Source organism: Apodemus sylvaticus, chromosome 17, assembly GCF_947179515.1.
Source record: "Apodemus sylvaticus chromosome 17, mApoSyl1.1, whole genome shotgun sequence".
Lineage (NCBI taxonomy): Eukaryota > Metazoa > Chordata > Mammalia > Rodentia > Muridae > Apodemus > Apodemus sylvaticus.
Genome location: NC_067488.1, coordinates 26,828,952 through 26,847,383, shown reverse-complemented (window position 1 = coordinate 26,847,383; position 18,432 = coordinate 26,828,952). Strand labels below are relative to the sequence as shown.

The 18,432-nt window shown below is 47.6% G+C and overlaps 1 protein-coding gene across 1 annotated transcript in view; it reads left to right on the top strand.

Annotated features, from left to right (window-relative positions):
* The first annotated feature begins 11,630 nt into the window (after nt 1-11,630).
* The window catches only part of Fbxo32 (F-box protein 32), a 40,050-nt gene continuing 33,248 nt past the window's right edge, over nt 11,631-18,432 (top strand). The window contains exon 1 of the mRNA XM_052160683.1: nt 11,631-12,008. Within this exon, the coding sequence (XP_052016643.1) occupies nt 11,893-12,008 (116 nt within the window). The 5' untranslated portion in view covers nt 11,631-11,892. The remainder of the gene's footprint in view (nt 12,009-18,432) is intronic.

Genomic DNA, 18,432 nt, shown 5'->3' with positions numbered 1-18,432 from the left:
TGATTATAAATGTCACATGAGCGCCATCACACCCTCCTGGGCGCTTCCCTTTCCTCTTCCTTCCATCTCATCAGTCCCTGCATCTCTCCATGCCTGTCTTCCAACTAGCCTCAGTGGCTACTTGTGCTGCTCTGGTACCCAGCCTCCTAATTTGTCTCTTGCCTCCTACCATAGCTGCTTCTGTCCATCCCTCCAGCCCCCGTGAGTGATCTTCCAATAGTCTACCCACTGGTGACTCCTACCCACTGGTGACTCCTACCCACTGGTGACTCCTACCCACTGGTGACTCCTACCCACTGCTGTTGCTGGGCTTCACTGCTTCATATAAAACCCTGCCTTGCTTGCTCCCACGGAGGCTTCTGAAGCGTCCCACTAACTGTATCTCCACTGCCAGCGACGCCCCTTCCTTGCCTGATATCTTCTCCTTCACCAGGTTTATGCTTGGCTGTCCTCAATGCCTCTCTACTCAGAACGCCCAGCCCACTCCCAATTTCACCCCCAGTTGCTTGGCAGTTCCAACCCTGTCCTGCAGACCTAACTCAAGAGCAAATACTGCATGCTTCCTCTTACTATTCCGGGCTGGGTTAGTTGATTTGTCCCTAAGTTAGTGACTTTCATATCACTGTGACAGAAACAGCTCAGAAGAGGAAAGCTTTGCTCGGGGTCATGGTTTTGAAGGATGTCAGTTTTTCATGGGAGAGGGGGGGGAGTTCATGGCAGTGTGAGCGTGTGGCAAGATTTCCTCATATGCCAGTAGACCAAGAAGCAGAGAGCATAAGTCAGATATCAGGAGTGGGTGTAATCCTCAAAGGCCCATCTCCGAAGCCCTATTTCCACCAGCCATTTCCTAAAGGCCCCACAGTCTTCAAACAACACAAGGGTGGGGACCAAATAGAATATGGGGGGGGCACGAAAGAGCCGAATCATCCCGAGTCCGCCTGGGTGTCTGATAACACGTGGACCTACACTCTCACTGCCCAGATCATACTACGTTCGATGCACAGACCTGTACCGCCTGAGAACTCCTGCGTGTCTGTGTTCCCTACGAAGCTCTAGATCATTGCCAGGAACACTGCGAGGCATGATGGGGAATGAACGACACTCTATGATAAATCTTACTACCTGCAAAATGACCGAGACAAGAATTCAAGATAACCACCCCTTTGGCTTGGTGACAGAGTCCAAGGAAGAAGGGGTAGAGAGTACAAATTATGCCCCAGCTCATCAATAAATATACAGTCAGAAGACAAACAGCAACGGGTTTTTATAGAATGCTGCTTTTAGCAAAGCAGATGTTTAAAAGACTCAATTAATTATTTCTTAAATTACTATGGGTGGCAAAGGCTGGTTAAAAATAATATATTCCTTAAGGGACCTGATTTCTCAGGCTGGTCAGGGTGGAAAGGAAGATGGGTGTTCTGCACTCCTCTGTAAACTCTATTTTCTTCTTTCTTAAGCGAATGCACTGTCATTTACAAGAAACCTTGGGCTTGTTTTGTTCATATGTTTACTGGATCATCTGAGGGATGCAGTGAAATGGTTTACTGTTTGCAACTGCTGAGTTTAATGCAATTCTAAATATTCCAAGTCCTATAGGCCTCCAGTATACAACAGGAAGCAAGGTGAACCTAGTGACTGAAAAACTACAGATACAACAGGCAACGGAAATATATGAGATTGATACAACACATCTGGGGAAATTGGAGCTATGGATGATTTGTTTCTTTGCAAAAAAAAAATTGTAATTGTTGGGGCTGAAAAGATGGCTCTGTGGATAGGAGCATGGGCTGCTCTTCCAGAGGTCCTGAGTTCAATTCCCAGCAACCACATGGTGGCTCACAACCATTTGTAATGGGATCTGACGCCCTGTTCTAGTGAACCTGAAGACAGCTGCAGTGTACTCATATACATAAAATAAATAAATAAATCTTTAAAAAAATCGTAATTGTTAACAATCAGCCTCCTGACGGTATTGTCAAAGAACCGTACAATCACCTCTGTAACATATACATATGTACAGACATGAACTCAGAATCACAAACAGGTCAAAGACTTCTCTGGGATACCATAAACATGGAGGTGACTCACACAAGGAAACACATTTAACCTGACTCACTAAAGCTTCACTAAGGTCAACCAGTCGCAACAGGCAGTGATGACAAGAATTTGTCAAAAATAATGAGCAGGGCTGGGGGTGTAGTTCAATTGGTAGAGTGCTTGTCTGGCATTCATGAGCCCTGGGTTCAGTCTCTGACACCGAACTCCCAGGGCTGCTGTGAAATCACACTGAGTCTGTGTTCTGTGGACCTCAGCACTGCTTGGGTCCAAAGCTTATCTCCAGGTGCTGCTCTGGTTTTCAAGAACATTGTTAAGTCACTATCACACCTTTGGCTCAGTTCTTCATCTGTAAGGTTGGGGGTGAAGACAGCTAACTAGCAAAACAGTATGAACATTTTGGGTATTCAGTAAGCCACCAGACACTGTGTCTACATAAATTTCAGTGCAAGCTGTATTTGTGGTTGTAAGATCTTAGAACCATGGCTTCTTGTCCAATAATTCCAAATAGCATTCGGAGGATTAGCACATCTCAGTTTAAGATTTATTAATTTACTATATGTAAGTACACTCCAGCTGTCTTCAGACACACCAGAAGAGGGTATCAGATCTCATTTCAGATGGTTATGAGCCACCATGTGGTTGCTGGGATTTGAACTCAGAACCTCCGGAAGAGCAGTCAGTGCTCTTAACCACTGAGCCATCTCTCCAGCTCAGCGAGTCTCAGTTTAATCAGTACCACACACTGAGGTTATACTGAAAGCCACATGTCCACAGTAAACTTAATATCCAAGACAAACTCTATGGAGAATGCAGCCTTAACTGTAAAATGGCGGTGCACACACATAACCCCAACACTTGAGGGTAGAGGCTTGAGGGTCAGGAGTTCTCAGAGCCAATCCTGACTACACAGAGATCTTTTTTTTTTTTAAAGACTAGTCTGACCACTGGAGCCTTGCCTCAGCATGTAAGGGCGCCAACCGTGCTGCCGGAGGTTGCCAGTCAGAATCCCATCAGTGGTTGTGGTCTTGGGTCTTCTCTAGGCTGTGAGCTAGCTCAGTGGTTAAGAGCACAGACTGCTCTTCCAGAGGTCCTGAGTTCAAATCGCAGCAACCACATGGTGGCTCACAAGCATCTATAATTGGATCTGATGCCCTCTTCTGGTGTGTCTGAAGACAACTACAGTGCACTCATATAATAAAATAAATAAATAAATAAATAAATAAATATTTTAAAAAAGATTAATCTGGATGACAGAAAACATTGTCTCAAAAATAAATAAAAGAAAGAAAAAGAAAGAAAGAAAGGTGGGTTTTAAACATTTATCTGATTTTTAGATCAATGTATGTGTGTGGGTATGTGTACATGACTGCAGGGCCTCTCGGAAATCAGAGGTATCAGATCCCTCTGCAGCTGGAGTCTCAGGCAGTTGTGAGATGCTCAAGATGGACGCTAGGGACCAAAGTTGTATCCACTGCAAGAGCAGTCTCAGTCAATGTCCGATTGCTGTGCAGAGACACCATGACCGTTGTAACTCTTATAAAGAAAAACATTTCACTGGGGCTGGCTTATAGGTTCAAAAGTTTAGTCCATTTTCATCATGACAGGAAACATGGTGGAATGTAGGTAGACCTGGTGCAAGAGAGCTAGCTGAGAGTTCTACATCTGGATCAGCAGGTGGCAGGAAGAGGTGGGCAGCCTGGCTTGATCTTTTGAAACCTCAAAGCCCAGCTCCTGTGCTTGCACTTCCTCCAACAAGGCCACACCCACTCCAACAAGGCCACACCCACTCCAACAAGAAAGACCACACCCACTCCAACAATGCCACACCCACTCCAACAAGGCCACACCTACTACAACAAGGCCACACCCACTACAATAAGATCACATCCACAACAAGACCACACCTACCCCAACAAGACCACAAGTCCTAATCCTTTCAAATAATGCCACTCCCTAAAGTCAACGGGGCCATTTTCATTCAAGGCACCACAAGCACTCTTAATCCCTGAGCCATTTCTCCAGCCCTCATAATCCTGTTTTAAAGGAAGGACAATAACAAGTTACTGAAGGAAGTTTGTCCTTCCCTCAGTGTGATGTTTGAGTCTTACTTCCTCAGATGATAGTTAGCCCTGCCTTTGGTGATGTCTTTTAGATGTCTTTGTCCTGTCAGTAATCCTTCACCGTATTCCTGTGAATAAATAAGTTGCAATAGCTTTAATTGGTTCATCCACATTCCTGTGAGTAATCCCAATCAAATTAATTGGTTCTCAAAGGAAAAAGAGAGTTAGTCTTGTCTCAACGTCTTTCTGGCTACCTATGAACTCAGCAGGTAAAGGTCCTTCAAAGTCATCCATTCAAACCGGATGACTTGAGTTTGATTCCCCAGGACTCAAATGATAGAGGAGAGAAAGAACCAGCTCTTACAAGCTGCACAAGTTGTCCTCTTGACCACCATACTTGGGCCCTGACATAAATAAATAAATAAATAAATAAATAAATAAATAAATCTATGTGAGTATGTATGTAACTAAAAATGTTTAAATAGTAAAAATAAATTTCAACAAAAGAATGTGCAATTGTCTTGTGAAAGAGTTATAACAAAAACACTGCTGACTTTTTCTCATAAATGGAGCCAGGCCCACACTTGAGGAATGCCAAGTGATCCTCATTAAAGTAATGAGGATATTTTCAGTGACATATGTCTGACTGACGTGAGTTTAGTTGGCGAGGCTTACAGCCGCCAAAGCCTCCAAAATAACTCATGGCTGGCTGGCCCTGCTAAAATACACTCCGAAGAAGTATTTCACACTGCTTTAAGGGTGCCCCACCCTAGACCGACAGGCTGTAAGGGCCATATGCAAATTGTTGTGACATTAAACATACATTCCTGTGACACCACCAGCAGGTCAAGCTTAATACCCTGAGCTTATGTGGTTCATCTCTGTAAAAGTCACTAACTTGAACAGATCCGGTGGTTTCTTGTCCCCGCCCCACCCAACCAGCAAGTTATTTTTAACTTACAGCATTGGCTGATAAGTATTTTTCACATTAAAAAAAAAATACCCCTTCAGAAACAGAGACTACCAAAAAAACAAGACAAAATACCATTGCACTTCAGTGAGCTGTGACTCCACAAAAGCTTTGAGGAAAAAAAAAACAGTCATCTGGATCTGTTGATCCTAGATCACAGGTTTGCAAAGAGGACTACGAGGGACAGGGTTAGCAAAGTATTCAATTCTGTCTTCATCATGGCCAACATTGGCCATCAGCAGGACAGCACATTCACATGGGTTTCTCTAAGAAGCCACCTTTAACAATCTCTCTTCGTTTCACCAATCCATTCACACGACACTTTTGTTAGAAATAGGTAGCTATGAGGTCAAAGGTAGGACACTATTCCAGTGTCCCTGATAAAATGACTACAGCTGGAAGCCAGGGGAAGGAAGAGCGACCTTCCAGGGCAGGCCAACATCTGTTGACTTGTCAACTGACTGCCAGTCGTGCATCATCCCTCATGGCAGGTACTGTGGTAATGACGCCAAGTCCAGCAGGGCTGTGCCTGGTGAGAGCCTCCAAGCCTGCATCCACCTCCGTATTATCAGCCTAAGACTGCAGCATCCGTAGCTCTGCTTTGGTGACTCTCAACTGTACAGCTGGAAGACAGCAGCCTGTCACAGTCTCTGCACAGAATGGCCAGCATCAAATGAGAAGGCAGGCAAGCTGCAACCAGACACAGTCCAACAAGTTTCCCATCTTCAAGGGCCCAGCATCCCAAGCCTTCCTAACTAAAACCTGTCTTTGAGGAAGGGGCCAGTTAGACTTTTGATAGTAGAGGAAATCTAAAGCTGTGGGACTATACTTTCAAAACAGCCTGAGTTCGTCAAGCATGAGAGAATTTTTTTTTTAAGAAAGAGTAAGCTTGAGGCTAGAGAGATAGTTCTGAGGCTAAGAGCACAGCCTGTGTCTCCAGAAGACCTGAGTTAAGTTCCCAGTCAGTACCCACACAGAAACTGGCTAGATCTCTAGTTCCAAGGGATCTTCTGGACTATTCCAGAAAACACACACACACACATACACACACACACACACACATACACACACACACACAGCATACAATCTCTCTCTCTCTCTCTCACACACACACACACACATACACACACACACATACACACACACACATACACACATTCATAAGTTTAAAATGTGTGTTTAAAGGAGAAAGTTGAAGGACTCAAGACAAACAAAAAGGCTTCTGGGGTTCTTAGCCAGAAAGGAAGAAAGGAATGAGGGAGAAAAGGAGTTAAGAAGGAAGGAAGGAAGGAAAGAAAGAAAGAAGGAAGGGAGAGAGGGAGGGAGAGAGGAAGGGAGGGAGGGAGAGTGGGAGGGGGAGAGAAGGAGGGAGGGGAAGAGAAGGGGAAGGAGGGAGGGGAAGGAGGGAGGGGAAGGGAGGAGGGAGGGGAAGGAGGGAGGGGAAGGAGGGAGGGGAAGGGAGGAGGGAGGGAGGGGAAGGAGGGAGGGGAAGGGAGGAGGGAGGGAGGGGAAGGGAGGAGGGAGGGAGGGGAAGGAGGGAGGGGAAGGGGGGAGGGAGGGGAAAGAGGGAGGGGAAGGGAGGAGGGAGGGAGGGGAAGGAGGGAGGGGAAGGAGGGAGGGGAAGGAGGGAGGGGAAGGAGGGAGGGGAAGGAGGGAGGGGAAGGAGGGAGGGGAAGGGAGGAGGGAGGGAGGGGAAGGAGGGAGGGGAAGGGAGGAGGGAGGGAGGGGAAGGAGGGAGGGGAAGGAGGGAGGGGAAGGAGGGAGGGGAAGGGAGGGGAAGGAGGGAGGGGAAGGGAGGAGGGAGGGAGAGGAAGGAGGGAGGGGAAGGAGGAGGGAGGGAGGGGGAGGAGGGAGGGAGGGGAAGGAGGGAGGGGAAGGAGGAGGGAGGGAGGTGAAGGAGGGAGGGGAAGGAGGAGGGAGGGAGGTGAAGGAGGGAGGGGAAGGGAGGAGGGAGGGAGGGGAAGGAGGGAGGGGAAAGGAGGAGGGAGGGAGGGGAAGGAGGGAGGGAAAGGGAGGAGGGAGGGAGGGGAAGGAGGGAGGGGAAAGGAGGAGGGAGGGAGGGGAAGGAGGGAGGGGAAGGGATGAGGGAGGGAGGGGAAGGAGGGAGGGGAGGGAGGAGGGAGGGAGGGAAAGGAGGGAGGGGAAGGGAGGAGGGAGGGAGGAGAAGGGAAGGAGGGAGGGGAAGGGAGGAAATGGAGAAAGGGAGGGAGGGAAGAAGGGGAGAGAGGGAGGGGAGGAGGGAGGGAGGGAAAAGGGAGGAAGGAGAAAGAAGAAGAGGAGGGAAGAAGGGAGGGAGGATAAAAACTGATTGCTTTCTTTTTGTTTGAATTTTAAGAGACAAAAAAAAGAAAACTTGCATCAATCTCAGCCACCTGATTCTTGCTGACAGCCATCTATTGAGAAGATGTTTTGGAACAAAGCTCGGCAGCATTCTGAGAGAGACATTCATTTCTGGCTGATATACATAGGATAGCAGAGATACCTGTTTCACCTGTCATATCCCAGGACACCTGGTGCCTGCCACTCACGCAGCTCAAAGACTAGCCAGGAATACCCACTATGGGTGGGTAGAAAGCCGGAAAGCCAAGCCCACAGGCAAATAACCTCTGCCCTCATCGTAAGTCCTAGGATTCCCCGGCCCCAGCGAGTTGCATGGCCAATAACTCCAAAAGTGCATAGCGCTCAGCCAGATCCTGCCATGGCTGCCTGGCTTTGGTTCTGGAAACCTGACAGGGAGAGGACATAGAGACTTAGGAGCAGAAAATCTGGGATTGTGGGCTGGACCATGCACTCATACATCAACAACAGGAACAACCCAGGAACTCAGCCTTTATTTTATACACCTGAATCCAGGAGGCGGGTCGATTGTATACAAGTCTGGGGCAGGTTCACCTAGTCTCAGTGGAAGGTCTCTGTAGGCAAGGAGTCTCAGACTGCAGTCATCACTGAGGAGGGAGCTGTGGTTGATAGTTCTTATACACACTGGTCGATTATTTATAAACAATCATTCGTGGGCCATAGTGATATGTAACAAAACGTTTCCTGGGGAAACACTGTACGTGTCTACTCAGACTAGGCAGAGAACTCACCACAGACCAAAGTCCAGCTTGGTAAATCAACAAGTGTTATCAGGGTTACTTACAGGAATATGAGTGAGGGGGTTACTTACGGGAGCAGAAATGACTCAGAAACAGCTGCATCATCAGGGCCCACCCCACCAAGGGTGACAGCCCCCAAGTTGGGAACCTGGAGCACACTGCACAGCCTATAGGCAGCTCAGCAGGTTGGAGAATGTCCTGTCCAAGTGACTCTGGTCTAAACCTCTTCCAGGCCAGTAGGTGGTCAGTGCTGACAGAAGGTCTGGTCTCAGAGTCTTTTTTACAGCTTGGCTGACTCTCTCCTTTGCAACCAGCCTTCTCTGAGGATGATTTTCGGTAATCTTTATCGCACACTAGCAGGGAGGAGCCTATTGAATCTGGTCAGTTTTAGGGACTTCCTAAAGCTGTTTTGAGTTGTTCACCTCTCTCCTTAGAAAACTTCCCTGCCAGGGCTGGAGAGATAGCTCAGCAGATAAGAGCACCAACTGCTTTGCCAAAGGTCTCAAGTTCAAATCCCAGCACCCACATGGTGGCTCACAACCATCCCTAAAGAGATCTGACGCCCTCTTCTGGTGTCTGAAATCAGCTACAGTGTACTTACAATAAAATAAATAAACAAACAAACAAATAAATAAGAAAAAAAGAAAACTTCCCTGCAGGATGAAACGCCTCAATCTTGGGGGAAACTGTTACTCAGCACGTAAGCAAACAAACAAACAGACAAACAAGATTTTGCCAATTCCCTGAGCCAAATTTGGAGAAGGCTTTGCCACTGCCAGGGGTCTAATACACTCAGGCCCATGGCATATCTGTAAACACGTCAACAGTATGTATGGACTCAGGATTTATCTGTTCTTCACACATTTGCCCAAGGCTTCCTCCGCCCCTCTGCAGCTTTCCAGGTCAAGAGTGTAGACACATATTGCTACTACAAAGAAGGAAGAAACCGCACTCATAACCCCGATTGTTACACTTTCCCAACAATCTGAATGGCAGGCGTCTCCCCCTCCCTCACCATCTTCTTGAGTGCCTGGAGCCTCTTGCTGCTCATTCAACAAAATGCAAGCCGCTTTAGTAGAATTAGGTTCAAACCCTCTGCCTTCCTTACCTCTGTGGTTTCTTCCGGGAAGTAACGCCCTGCATCTTTAATAACTGTGTCCCTTAATGGTGCTCTCTTACAGATATCAGTGCTCCCCCCAACAAAGTTCTGAGCCAACATTGCCTGGTTGGGTGTTTAACATTTGTTTGGGATCTTCTGCAGGGCTTTTACAAGCCATTTTTATTATTGCTGCACTAATAAATTATTTATGGTGGGAAATCAAAATCAGAAAATCCTGGCTACTTGAAGACAGACTTTATTAAAAACATCTCCTTACCCCTTGCGACACAGAGCCTCTGCCTACCCAGACTCAGTGCACAGTGGAAGAGACATTGCCAGTGGCTACAGAGGCAGGGGTGTGGGAGAAAAGAACTGGAAACTAATTTTCTAGCATGTTTTTATTCCTCTGCTACTACCCAGTGCCTTTGAATGTGACTTCCCAGGTCTGACTAGAAATGGTAGGAAGCCAGAAGCCACCCTAAGTCTCTTATTCACACAAGAATTGTGTATGGAGATGCTGGTGAGTTGATTTGGTAGAGAAATGTCATAAGACCCAAAAGTTCACCTGCAAGCCCCACCAGCCCAAGGGCAAGAACTAGGTAACTTCTTGGAATGCTGGGAGTTGTAGTCCTTGGAAAATATCAAAGCTACATGGGAAAATACAATGGTCTTAAAAGCCCCTGTAACCCATGTCTAGGGGCCGCTAAGCCGGGAATTCCAGAGAGTGGTCCTGACCAAAATTCATCCTGGTCAGTATTTAATTAAAGCTTGCTTCAAATTTGCCTCAACGTGGTGGAATTGTGGACACCGCCCCTCTGCCCCCCCACCCCTCCCTGGGCAAATCACGATTAACGATGTCTCTGTGAGCACAATGCTTGACGAGCAGTCATGGGGACCTGAGGTCAGATCCCCAACACCCATGTAAACAAACAAACAACCCTACTAAAGCACCTATATCTTTATCCTAGTGCTGGGAGACAAAAAAAAAAAAAAAAAAAAATAATTCAGGGGGTTCATCGGCCTGCCAGGACGGCCAATAGATGAGCTCCAGTTTCAACGAGTCTACCTTAAAGATAAATAAGGCCAAAACTGATCAAAGAAGATGCCTGACATTGACCTCTGGCCTCAACATACACACACTGTGAGGAGGGAGACAGACACGATGGTTATGAATGGCTAGTCCTGACCTTGGTAGTAAGACATGGGCTGAGATGTCGCTAGAATAAAAGGGAGTTTATATTCTGCTTAACAGGGAGGATCGCTCTGAGTTGAGAAGTTGTCATAAGACCCTAGAAAATCATGGACTTAAGGGGTCTCTGAGGACCCCCACAGCCTTTCACCTGAAAACCAGAGTATCAGCCAGACTGGCCACCTCCTCGAGTTAGGAGAGTTAAGTTTATAACAGACTCTCTCTTCCCTTTCTGAAGTGGACCTGAAACCCAGGAAGACTTCATAGCTAGAAGCCCAGAGGGCACCAGGAATTGAACTGCGTGAAGGAATAGAGAGGAGGGTTCCTTTGGTTCCACAGGATGAAAGCCCAGCCCTGGGGCGCTAGAGCAAAGCCAGAGACTCCTTCCTGACTCCACAGCCCAAGAGGCTTTGTTCTGGGCCAGGCGCCGACGCCAGGACCAGCGCTACTTGCTCAGAGTCCCTCAGAGTGGGACCCAAGACTGTCTCAGCTCTTCACTTCCACGCTACGGGGTCCAGACGCTGCGGGGCCTCTTCTTTCCCCTTCCTTTGCCGTAGGGGGGAGTTGAGCTTAACAGAAAACGCATCAAATGACAGCTTTAAGGCGGAAGGGGGCGGGGGAGCAGTCCCTCCCCGCTCCTGTCGCACTTGGTCCCCTCTTTCACATAGCACACCCTGGCGCCTGGAGTCGGTACTGGCAATAAGAGAGGTTCAGCCTGCGCCCCTACCCAGCCCAAGACGCGCTGGGCTCCCCCAAAGGCTGATCTATCTGCAAAGATCGGTCGGGCCGCTTCCAGACCAGGTGGGACTGACGGTTCCCAACTCTAAATCGGCTTCCTTGCTGCACCTAGCTCGTCCGGGACCCGTGGAGAGAACGTAGTGCAAGGCCGGGATCTTGGTGGCAGCAGCTACGCCCGATGGGGGAGTAGGGGAGGTGCAGAGGTGCCAGGGCACCGAGGGTCAGCGGGACATCTGGCCGGGCCATGCGGCTTCAAGTTTCCACGGGCGCAAGGTTGTGCAACTGGGAGCAGAGCGAGAGCCGCGGGCGCCTCGGAAAACAAGGCGAGCCCATAAACAAAGCCACGTGGCCTCGGGGCGCAGGGGTGGGGGCCGGGCTAAGAGCAGGCGGCTCTTCCGGCAACAAAGAGACGGGGCAGCGGCCGGGGATAAATACTGCGCTCCGGCAGAGGCGCAGCATTCCCGGAGTCAGGACGCGACACGCGACCCTCCCCAGCACCTCCGTCCCTGTGAGTGCACGGACCAGGACCCTCAGCCCTGCACAACTGTTCCCCGACTCTTGTCCGGGTCGCCGCCTGCGTTCCCCAGCATCTTCCCAGCGCGCCGCATCCCCTGGGCAAGCCAGGCCGGTTCCTGGCTGTCAGTCCGTCCGGTCCGTCGGTCGCGTCCGCGCTCGGTGCCATGCCGTTCCTAGGGCAGGACTGGCGATCCCCGGGCCAGAGCTGGGTGAAGACGGCGGACGGCTGGAAGCGCTTCTTGGATGAGAAAAGCGGCAGCTTCGTGAGCGACCTCAGCAGGTGAGGACCTTCGCCGACCTCCAGCCCCACAAAACAGATTTTAGCTGGTCGGGGGCGAGAAGGGGATGTGCTCACCTCAGGGGCAGGTGAAGGAGGGCGAGCAGATCTGGGCCAGGATAAAGAGGGGGCTTCCGGCTGAAGGGACAGGAGTGGGGTACTGGGATTTCGTGTCGCCAGGACAGGAGAGATGGTTAATTTAGTATTTCCTACGGATCAAGGTCAGTGTCTCCCAGAAGAAAAGATCCCATACAGAACTCAGGACCCCTCAATCTTGCAATAGGGGATTATGCCCCTAAACACTTGAACACAAGCGCGCAGCTGATGGACTCTTCCCTTAGATCCCGGAATCGCACGGTTACTGCTTTAAGTGGGCGCTAGCAACTTGGCCGTTTGCCTTTCACTGCCCTGTGTCAGAACCCAAAGAGTACAGGAACGGTAGTAGTCACAAGCCCGATGGATGATGGGATCGGTCGGGCCCTGCCTTGAGTGCATGAAGGCTCTTCCCACGCACAATCGACGGCTGAGTGGGTCGAGGGGAAGAACAAAAAGAGTAATTGGGGTGAGGTCAGTCGATGGTCCCCGGAACAACAGCTCTTTGGGGCAGACTTGTAGAGGAGGGTCATTGTGCTTTAGGGGCTGCGGAGGGAGACTGGGAAGAAATGCAGGAACAATGCCCAGCTTCAGGAAGGACCGGGCGCTTGCACCTGTTTCCTCTGTAGCCCTTACCCTTCCTTTATACCGTGAGCACACTCCCATCCTTAGCGGTGCCTGCCAGCTGCAGAAAGGCCATCCAGCCTTGAAGTCTCACCTGAGCTCCGTCGTCTAGTGGAAAATCTGAGGTCAGAACAAGTGCCCACTCATAAATTATGAGGTCGAGAATCAATCGCCAACCTGGACAGCTGACTCCTTGAGACACCTGAGGAACCGATAGAAGTTTGTTTGGAGGGGCTGGTGCAGTTGAGGTCACCTTTAGGTGCTCTCCCCTCCCACTGTCCTTTAACACACACACACATACACACACACACACACACACACACACACACACACACACACACACGCCTCCCTAAGCTGACTTCACCACAGAATTCTGTGAGTGGGCCAGGTCCCACTGAGTGAGATTTGCCAAACAAAGGTTTGGTAATTAATTATCAAGAAACTATGGTTCCATGAGCAGCGTGACCTTCAGTGTCTTCCCATCTGTGATTTGTAATGCTTGAATTCCCTTTGTCTCTTAATGAGGTGAAACAAATCACTGAACTTGGGGCCTTCCAGGAGAATCAAATATATTAACCTTGTGTTAGGTCCTTTGAGCAAGTCTCAGGGGAGTATAGAACACTATGAGGAAATCTTATTGACAGAAAATCAGATAAATTACCAACCACCGTCGCCTGTTTTCCAGCGGGTGATGTTAACAGTATACCTAATATTTTTCCCTCAGCTGAGTGAGAAGGGAGCACACCAGAAGCTTTCTCTTCCTTGGAACCAGCCATCTTAGGAGCCTGAATCAAATATCCCAGCTCTTTGTTTCTGTATAAAAAGCTTAACTTCTTTCCAGGATGACGCAGCAGGGGTCCAGCCAGCTGCATTATAGTGACTTTTCCTAGTAAAAGAGGATAGGCGCCCACTGTTTCTGCAGGCTGGGAACTAAACTGGAGAGACCCTGGTTCATCTGGATGCTCTCTCCATCCTTGCCTTGTGAGACAAAAATAAGGACACCTCACTCTCCCTATTCCAAAAGATCTGAAGATGAGTTAAACCTGCCTCTGAGGCTGGGTGGTGATGGACGCCTTTAATCCCAGGGCTTGGGAGACAGGGGCAGCTGGATCTCTTGAGTTCCAGGCCAGACTGGTCTACAGAGTTGAGTTTCAAGGCTAGACAGAGCAACCCAGTCTCAAAAAACAAAACCGAACAAAATCCTGTCCTTTTGTCCTTCCTTACCCCCTTTCTTTTTGCAGGTCACACCTGTGAGCTGAAGCTTGTCACTCTCAGCAGTGATCAATACAGTGGCCACCTGTGGTCCTCTGCTGAGTCACAGTTGAGGAATGGTTTGGTCATCTGCCTCTCAGCAGAGCAGCTGACTGTTTGCAGGGTATTTTTTTCCCCCAGCAACCATAAACAATCCCTCCTTCCACAGTACAAGAGTCTGCCAACTTCTTAAAAGCAGTGGCCTTCTGAGTCTGGGTTTGTGATCTCAGATATCTCTCTGTTTTCCGTCTTGGTTTTCCTGTGATGTAAGGTTTGGGCCCAGTGCCTGGCTGCACAGGTGAGCTTGAATGCCCTCTCTTGTTCTAAGAAAACAGAAGGCAGGTCCTTTATAAAAGAGGGTGGATGACTGTAAACTGAACTACTATGGCTTCTCTAATTCCACACACCATCCTGAAACTTGCCCAGCAAGAAGAAAGAATAAAGGTGTACTCTGTCGGGGTTATTGTTTAAACCATGACTCGTCTGTACAGTACACCTGTTATAGACTCTGTGGCCATTGTCTCTGTGGTCCAGGGCCCTGCCCTCCAGCAGCCAAATGCTGCAGTCTCAGAATAGCCAAATGCCTCCTGAGATAATAGAAGAATTTAGATAAGCTTAAAGCTGACCCCTTCAAAAGTTGAAACTGAGCCCAGCTGTGATGGTACACACCTTTTATCCCAGCACAGAGGCACAGAGGCACAGAGGCACAGAGGCAGAAGCAGGTAGATCTAAGTTTGAGGCCAGCCTGGTCTACAGAGCAAGTTCCAAGATGGTCAGGACTACAGAGAGAAAACCTGTCTCCGAAAACAAACAAAAAGTTGAGACTGTAAGATAAAGAAAGGATAGCAAGTGTTAGGGTTATGAGGCAGATTAGGATTTCAAGGCAGGAACACTGTATGAGCTGGAGCCATCCAAGAATGCTTCAAGGAAGTGGTGGTTGAGATGACCCACACAGTCACCTCCCCAACCACCCCGCCCCGCCCCAACTCCAGGATGAGTAATCTCAACTCTCTCCAAGCCTGCACTTCTGCTGTTAAAAGCCCATTCCAGTGTTACATACTGTGTGTTGCTAAGGCTGGCCCAGGAAGGAGGAAGTTGGCCTTGATACCTTGAATAAAACTAATAGAGATATTTTTACAAGCACTTACCCTGTGGGATGTGTGTGTGTGTACTTGCTACAAACAGTATTGTAGCAAGCCTCCCGTGCTAGCCTGTTTCCCCAAAGCAATCTGGGAGGTAGCCTTTTCAATTTTGGAAACCTAGATATGACTTTGAGCATCAGAATCTCACTGGACATAATCAGGGCTATCTAATAACTGCTTTGGATCAGGAAATGTTTTAAGTGATTTTCTTAATTACAAATGAAATAAGAAATAAAGCTTATGTGTCTCACCCCCTCCTTTATCTGCTGCACTAATGTTCCTATTTATTATCTTACTTTGAAAACTTACAACTTTACAGTTACCTTATAGTATTTTGTATGTGTTTGATGGTGATGTGAGTGTTGGGTGGGGGAGGGCTTTTCCCTTATTCTTGGCCTGTGCCTATAAACATTAGTAAAAAGTGGTTACAAAGTAGCAACTCGAGGATTAGTAAGAAGGAGTTACAAAGTAACAACTCCTCCACTATTATTTTATTTGGTGGGGGAAACCAGCAGCCTCCTCGAAATGGTTTTGCTTATTTTTCATACATTTATATATGTGTGTCATGATTTGTAAATGGTGGTTGTTTTTCTTGTTAAATTTTTGAGCTGTAATTTTCCATTGATTTTGCATTTCCTGGAACAAAACATGACTGGAGTCTCGAAATAGCCACTGAATATATTATTGCTTAAAAGAAAACATAAGTAGACAATACAAATAAACTTTACAACCTTGCTCCCAAGCCTCCAGAGCTCAAGCCCTACTGTAAAATGAGATGTGTAGGGTTTTTCCTGTGCTTGAAACTTTTCTACAGTCTGCACTAAAGGAAGCACCATCAATGGTTTGAAATCCTTCTCGAATGGGCTTTTGAAACGAGTCTCTCCAATTTAAAGGTTCTTCTTCCATCCATGAAGAAAGCAGATGCTCGAGTCCCCTTGAACACGTCCCATTAGAAGGTTGCTATCTGTGCCAAAAAGCTTCTGCAGACCCGTCTATGTATGGGTCAAAATATGAGATGTCTTTGCTTTGTGCCTCTCTACATATGGAATTTCTACCATAGTTTATAGGGTATACAAATGACATCACCATGTAGCATGGTGATGCAGGCTGTGTATCTCTGTGCATATTTCTTTAAGAAAAATGCCTTCCTGGGTATTTTTGTACACTGAATGTTCTATCTTTGTTTTCTGAAGCTTTGGGACACCAGGGGCCACTCGATTGATTTTCCATCTTTTCTTCTTCCTCGGCTTTGATTAAAATTCTTTAAGTCAGCCTCCAAGTTCTGCTGTTCGTTCTGCCCCTTTTCATCCTGCTGGCCTGAAGCAGATCAGCCCTGGTCAGTGACTTTGTACCCGACCCCTCCACCCCCGCCCAGCCATGCAAGCAGACAGACATACACACACTCCGGAGTTGTACAAAGCCTCACCGAAAACACTCACCCTTGGCTCATTTAAGCAAGTGCCTCTGAGAGAGGTCATTTCTGCAACACCCAGTCTGGAGCCTAAAAATACCCTGTTTCCCTGAATGAAAAAGAGAAGGCTACAGACATTAGGGAACTCAATAAATGGTATTAGGTATAACTGGGAAAAGGGAAATGAACGGTTGACTGATGGTTCGTCAAGTTTCTCCATGTAAGTTCTAAAAGCAGCACGGGGTATCTAGCTGTGATGCCAGCATTTCAGGAAAACACTTGGGCAAGTCTTATTTACTGAGACACTAGTCACAATGAAAAAACACTGGACACTGTTGTCAGTCCTCTGTTCCCTTCTATCATTTACACAAAGCAGGGAACAGAAAAGAACATATATGCTTATATTCATCCCTGAAAAAAAAAGATACAAATCACATTTTTAAATCCTTCAGAGGACATTAGAAAATTTAAGGTCTCCTAATATACTAGTAGATACAACACACATAGTTTGTACAGGTTGTTGTTATAAATCCTGCCTGCTTCTTGGGGTTGAAAGAGTCAAGGAACCCATTCTCCCGTTAAATTTTAGTGTTTCCTTCCCATCATTTCTGTAGAAAGTATTCAGAGATTTTCCTTAAATCATGAGACTATCACCCTTATTCCCAGGACACCTCAACTTGCTAAGGGAAGTAGGTACCTGGCTAAAGCTAAACTAGCCCATCCTTCTGTGATCTATGCATTGGATAAGTATATTTGACATCTTTTCAGCCTGAATTAAAGCTTTTCTTGTTTCTGTTAGGAACCAATATCTTAACCCTCCAGGCTGAGGTCAGAAGCCTAAACAACTAGCATTGTATATGTCAAATACCTGCTAGAAAGGGAGTTTGTAAGTCAGATGTTTGTAATTGTGATCATGTTTTAAAGACAGGACAGGAACATGCTAACTAAAGCAACCTAGTTACCCATTACATGGATGAATTGTATAATATGTGATTTATAGCTCAAGGAAACCATTTGTAAAGATCGGGATGTGCCAGGCAGTGATGGCACACACCTTTAATCCCAGCACTTGGGAGGCAGAGACAGGTAGATTTCTGAGCTCGAGGCCAGCCTGGTCTACAGAGTGAGTTCCAGGACAGCCAGGGCTACACAGAGACAGAGAAACCCTGTCTCGAAAAAAAAATTGTGATGTGATATCACACACCTTCAGCCCTAGCATTCTGTACACCCAGTACTGGGGGAGCTGCAGGACCACTATATTCAAAACTAGTCCACACTACATAGTAATTCAAGGCCAGCCTGAGCTACCCAGTAAAATCTTAACATAAAAAGAACAGAAAGGTCAAGTAGAGTATGGTGGCACCCACCTTTAATCCCAGAACTGGGGAGGCAAAGGCAGGTGAGTCAGTAGGAGTTTGGGGCCAGCCTGATGTACATAGTGAGACCTGTCTCGAAAAGAGGGAAGGGGTGGAGGGTTTGAGACCATGGGGAAGGAGGATAGAGAGGAGGGTAAGGAGGGGCGATGGGGAAAGGGGAGGAAGAAGCCACAGCAGCTTGGCGGAGATGCTCTGTGTCTTGCAAAATGCAGGCATTGTGTGGCACAGTGACACCAGCCATCACCCTGCCCTGTTCAGCTCTTTTGTTTAGAGAGATATTGTAATGGACTGCATTGCTCCTAGAGAGTATAGTGCTCTGTATTGAATTATAATGGAAATCCCTGTTAGGGAATTCAAAAGAAACACGTGCCCCCATCCCAGCCTTCCACGTGGAGGTGATAATATTTTTACTAAGAGAAAGAAGTCTGTGTCTGTGTGGACTTTTTTTGTTTGTTTGTTTTGTTTCATTTTGTTTTGTTTTAGATGATTTTATTGTTTTGTTTTGGCTTGTCTGAGGAGCATATATGTTG